This window comes from Taudactylus pleione, unplaced genomic scaffold, assembly GCF_031769625.1.
Source record: "Taudactylus pleione unplaced genomic scaffold, aTauple2 ptg000319l, whole genome shotgun sequence".
NCBI lineage: Eukaryota > Metazoa > Chordata > Amphibia > Anura > Myobatrachidae > Taudactylus > Taudactylus pleione.
In genome coordinates, this window is record NW_028284720.1 from 4,073,204 (window position 1) to 4,079,397 (window position 6,194).

Consider the following 6,194-nt stretch of genomic DNA (forward strand, 5'->3'; position numbering starts at 1 on the left):
GCTCACAGAACAGACAATGAGCCGTGTACCCTTCTCATCCATCTGTTGGCACACTCTGTATTACTGATGGGCTTATAGCTTATCATTTATGACCTAATGGTTTCCAGTATAATCCACCATTAATAATAATATCAGCTTTTTGTTGTTCTGACTTCTGCTCTTCTCTCTCTTAGGTTGAAAATGATGTGGAAAATAATACTGAGCACAACAACAACACTGACGATCCAGTTTCCAACGTGCCGCCTGGTACAGAGCCCTCACCAAACCAGGATCTTCTCTCACCAGGAACTGGTCAGATGTCCTCCTGAACTACTGCACTAAAGCCATGAAGATGCGTGTGACACTGTACGGCGCTATGGCACTGGTTGGCTGCATGTTACGTTTTGTAGACTTTAAAGGAATGAATGAACAAATGCATCCTGAGACTGTACCAGATGGACGCACAGTTTTCACTCCCAGACCAGTAATGTCTTCCTGTGGGGCTGGGAAGCCTGAAGCCTCACTGGTCGCCAATTATCAGCGCTTGTCCACTGGATTATTTAGCTGCTATTTTTAACTTAATACTTTAACCTAATACTATACGTGTTTACTCATATCCGTTTTCATATGGACGCACCAGCAGCATTAAACCTTTTCTCATTGTGCTTGGGGAATTGTATGGCCAAAGCTGCAATGTAACACGGGTGTAATCAGGGTTGTACAGTACAAAGTCAGATATTTTATTGTTATTATATTATTTAATGTATTGTTTGTATTTGTTATGATGTAGCAAGCATTAGATGACCCCTCTAGCCACAGCTTTAGCTCATGTGCCAATGAAGTGCAGCTATCTAGCACTGTTTATTGTTAGTATAAGGTCCTCCAATCACTAATACAGCTTGCTGTACTGACCGCTGGGGGCCCTTTTACTGTCCGCTGGGGGCCCCTCACGTCGCATCGCAAAAGCACTTGATCAGATTTCAGTTCCAGCTGCCTTGTGAAGTCTGTGATGTATTCTCTGCACCGTGAGATGCGGCAGAAAGTGCTCAGCGTACTGATTGGTAGAAGGATGAGGACCTACTGTATACTGTAACATTTCTTTTGCTAAGTGACTATTATTCATATCATATATTGTAATGCATTGTTTTATATACTAATGCCGTTTTGTTTTACTTTTGAATTTGTTTGTGACCCCTGGGTAATTTTTCATGTTTATATGTATGTGAACAAATGATCGTTCTGTTTTCTTGTGTACAGTATAAAAGCTTTTATTTCTAGCTATCAGAAGAGGTCAGCTTGGCCTCCAGTCTTCCATGTTACCGATCTCCGTGTCCCCTCACCCACATTTTGTTATTACATAGCACTAGCTGCCTTCCTCTGTATTTTGCCATGAAACGTTGGGATATAGCTGCTTTATCATGCTGCTTCCCACCACAGACTAGCCTGCAGGACCCTGAGGCCCATCTCTGCGCTCCCCATCCTCTATATTCCTGCCTCAGGTACAGCCGGCTATGGCCTCCATGCTATAATCCTTACTCTGCCCCAGCCACAGCTTTTGTGCCATCTAAGTTCTACCCCAGTTTGGTCTCTGTACTACTGAGTCCTCTATTATCACTACAGCTCACACTCCGCTAGGACTACCCTCTGCCCCATCATAGTATTTTATCCTGAAGCCCAGGGTTCTATCTGCTACCTGCCTGGCCCCTAACAATCAGTCTCTTGAGGCTCTTCTGTGCCCAAGATGGCTACCTCGCCTGCAGTGTACCATGTGCCAATACTATTGTGTGATTTGTGCACACAAGATGGCTGCTTCACCATCTGTGCCTTATATTGTCCATGTATGGTATATTACCTATGGGCATGCAGTATTTCTTATAATGTAGTGTATATTTTTCTCCAAGGTTTATCATATTTCCATGTACTGCTTGTCTCAGCCATAGTAAATCTATGCAGCGAGCCCAAAATGGCGGCCTCGCCAGGTGCTATCATGGGTGGTATAAGCAATCCGTGCAATCTATGACTCTGTGGTGTTTTGTATTTTGTACTTTTTATATCCCCAAAGTGATGTGACTTCTCAGAGTATCGCCCACACTCTGTAGCCTATGTACTGCCAAAGATGGCCGCTTTACCTGGTGCGCTCAGGGATGGAAGGAGTAATCTGAGGTAACAGATTATACTGCAGGTATTGTGTACTTTGTATTTCACATGCGGTATTCACTCACTGTAACTACTGTAGTGCAAAAAAGCTGGAATACCCGCTCAGATGAGTGTGTCTTAAGTCCTTCCTTATAGAAATCAAATTTGATGTCAACAAGATTGAGGAGATTATTACAAATATTGAAATATAACTTTTAGGATTATTTGAAATAAAAAAGGTTGTCGGTGAAATGTAAGATTAATCAGTATGCAATCATATATAGATCAACAAAAGTAAGATCCAAAAGAAAAGAAATTAATAAATATTGTAGAACCTCTAAATGTCTCCTGTGTATTTTATTTCTTTAGTGTATATACAATGATATTCCATAAAAAATGGTAAATGTATTTATTGGGTGTCTGTAGAGCTGAGGACATATCTTCTTATAATAGATAGATATGAAATCAAATAATATCCAAGGGTCTTGTCCTTTTGATCCTCACTACCACCTTTATTGTCAATATATGAAGCTGTGTACTCAGATTCAGGGATCGTTTTATCAGACGTGTTACATTGCCTTAATACGTGCCATATATATTCATATAGGATGACCCATCTCACGGTCTAAAATTGACGGGTTACTCTAGACCAAAATATGGTGTAATTCATAATATTGGGTCTTGATGTATAGAAAAGAACACCGTGATCACTTAGGAATTACTGCAAATCCCAAAATATATATGTGACTTCTGGTGTATTCACAAATTCCCAGGGGCCGGATTATAGGAGGGGCGAGCGGGGCGATCGTCCCGGGGCCCCCACACTGACGACAATAGTGATTGGAACCTGGCCACTCACCCTGGCCAGCTTCTGGTCCCAGCAGCATCACAGCCTCACTGCCACTGTTTCACCTGACAGTGGCTGTATGGAAGTCCCGCCCCCTTGTTGACAATGCCGCGATTCGCGGGTGCACGAGTAGGGGGTGGGGCTTAATGCAGTGAAGTGCCTGCCCTATCAGAACGGTTGCTGGGTTGCCTGCTGCAGCTGAATTAGGTTAGTGTGCGAGCTCCCTTCCTCCATCTCTCTCTCCCCCTCTGTCTCCTCCTCCCTCTCTCTCTCTCCCCCCCTCCCTTCCTCCCTCTCTCTCTCTCCCCCCATCCCTCCCTCCCTCTCTCTCTCTCTCTCTCCCCCCCTCCCTCACTCCCTCCCTCTCCCCCCACTCTCTCTTTAGTGTATCTATACCTCTATCTTTATCTATTAATATATATATTTATGTATCTCAATTTATTCATCTATCTATATAATATATATACTGTGTGTGTGTGTGTGTGTGTGTGTGTGTATATATATATATATAAAAATATGCAAAAAATGGGGTGCACTCACCAGTCTTCCAATAAAATCCTTTATTTAAATGTTACATAGCAGCAGGTATCATAGTATGTCGATGTTTCGGTCCCAAGTGTGGACCTTTGTCAAGATGTATTACAAAGTACTGACAACCCATTTATACCTTCACAGTACACAGAAACACCACCCACTCTAATTACTAAACCCACCCCTAATTAACAAGTATAACATAGAAACAGACTATAAGCATAAAAACAATACCTGATCTGATGGGTACACACCTTATATATCACATATTAATCTAGCATAAGTATATCCAAGGCATATATACACTTTAGAGTCAATGACAATAACCTGATGCCGCTGTACAGCTTCGCAAAAACAATATTACTATTAGATCGGTAATAATTAATTATTATAAAAGGCTATTAGCAATAGTAACATGCCACTGATATGGACTGAGCTGATTGGGTAGTGGTGATCACCGTGGGTGGGCTGACAGGCTAGGCACATTATCCCGCTATATGTATCTCAGCATATTATTATACGATTAAACAGAAACAATGTAATATAATGTAATAAAGTGGATACATTGAGTCACATGCTCCCGCTTTCCAGTCCTAGTGTCTGACAGACCCCCGTCTTATTACTGTAACACAATATATTAGTGGTTTTCAGCATATAAGTATAAACATAACACATGCTAAGCAACATGTACCGCGTGTCTCCAAACACACGTTTCACTTAAGCAGCTTAGTCATAAGGTCAAGATCAGTGGCCGCATTAGTACAGTATCTGCTGTCTGTCCTCTGGTCAGTGACTGTACAATAACCTGGACACCAGGGGAGCAGTAACAGGACAGCACATATAGGGAATACATGATCTTCAGAATAGGACATTGCTGTAGCTGCATTAGTACAGTATCTGCTGTCTGTCCTCTGGTCAGTGACTGTACAATAACCTGGACACCAGGGGAGCAGTAACAGGACGGCACATATAGGGAATACATGATATTCAGTATAGGACATTGCTGTAGCCGCATTAGTACAGTATCTGATGTCTGTCCTCTGGTCAGTGACTGGACACCAGGGGAGCAGTAACAGGACGGCACATATAGGGAATACATGATATTCAGTATAGGACATTGCTGTAGCTGCATTAGTACAGTATCTGCTGTCTGTCCTCTGGTCAGTGACTGTACAATAACCTGGACACCAGGGGAACAGTAACAGGATGGCACATATAGGGAATACATGATATTCAGTATAGGACATTGCTGTAGCCGCATTAGTACAGTATCTGCTGTCTGTCCTCTGGTCAGTGACTGTACAATAACCTGGACACCAGGGGAGCAGTAACAGGACAGCACATATAGGGAATACATGATCTTCAGAATAGGACATTGCTGTAGCTGCATTAGTACAGTATCTGCTGTCTGTCCTCTGGTCAGTGACTGTACAATAACCTGGACACCAGGGGAACAGTAACAGGATGGCACATATAGGGAATACATGATATTCAGTATAGGACATTGCTGTAGCCGCATTAGTACAGTATCTGCTGTCTGTCCTCTGGTCAGTGACTGTACAATAACCTGGACACCAGGGGAGCAGTAACAGGACAGCACATATAGGGAATACATGATCTTCAGAATAGGACATTGCTGTAGCCGCATTAGTACAGTATCTGATGTCTGTCCTCTGGTCAGTGACTGGACACCAGGGGAGCAGTAACAGGACGGCACATATAGGGAATACATGATATTCAGTATAGGACATTGCTGTAGCTGCATTAGTACAGTATCTGCTGTCTGTCCTCTGGTCAGTGACTGTACAATAACCTGGACACCAGGGGAACAGTAACAGGATGGCACATATAGGGAATACATGATATTCAGTATAGGACATTGCTGTAGCCGCATTAGTACAGTATCTGCTGTCTGTCCTCTGGTCAGTGACTGTACAATAACCTGGACACCAGGGGAGCAGTAACAGGACAGCACATATAGGGAATACATGATCTTCAGAATAGGACATTGCTGTAGCTGCATTAGTACAGTATCTGCTGTCTGTCCTCTGGTCAGTGACTGTACAATAACCTGGACACCAGGGGAACAGTAACAGGATGGCACATATAGGGAATACATGATATTCAGTATAGGACATTGCTGTAGCCGCATTAGTACAGTATCTGCTGTCTGTCCTCTGGTCAGTGACTGTACAATAACCTGGACACCAGGGGAGCAGTAACAGGACAGCACATATAGGGAATACATGATCTTCAGAATAGGACATTGCTGTAGCTGCATTACTACAGTATCTGCTGTCTGTCCTCTGGTCAGTGACTGTACAATAACCTGGACACCAGGGGAGCAGTAACAGGACGGCACATATAGGGAATACATGATATTCAGTATAGGACATTGCTGTAGCCGCATTAGTACAGTATCTGATGTCTGTCCTCTGGTCAGTGACTGGACACCAGGGGAGCAGTAACAGGATGGCACATATAGGGAATACATGATATTCAGTATAGGACATTGCTGTAGCTGCATTAGTACAGTATCTGCTGTCTGTCCTCTGGTCAGTGACTGTACAATAACCTGGACACCAGGGGAACAGTAACAGGATGGCACATATAGGGAATACATGATATTCAGTATAGGACATTGCTGTAGCCGCATTAGTACAGTATCTGCTGTCTGTCCTCTGGTCAGTGACTGTACAAT

At 43.1% G+C, this 6,194-nt stretch overlaps 1 protein-coding gene across 1 annotated transcript in view; it reads left to right on the plus strand.

The window, feature by feature from the left end:
- LOC148509571 (uncharacterized) overlaps nucleotides 1-2,445 on the plus strand; it is a 151,074-nt gene extending 148,629 nt beyond the window's left edge. The window contains exon 12 of the mRNA XM_088442971.1: nucleotides 174-2,445. Coding sequence (XP_088299097.1) covers nucleotides 174-308 — 135 coding nt within the window. The 3' untranslated portion in view covers nucleotides 309-2,445. The remainder of the gene's footprint in view (nucleotides 1-173) is intronic.
- The last annotated feature ends 3,749 nt before the right edge of the window (nucleotides 2,446-6,194 follow it).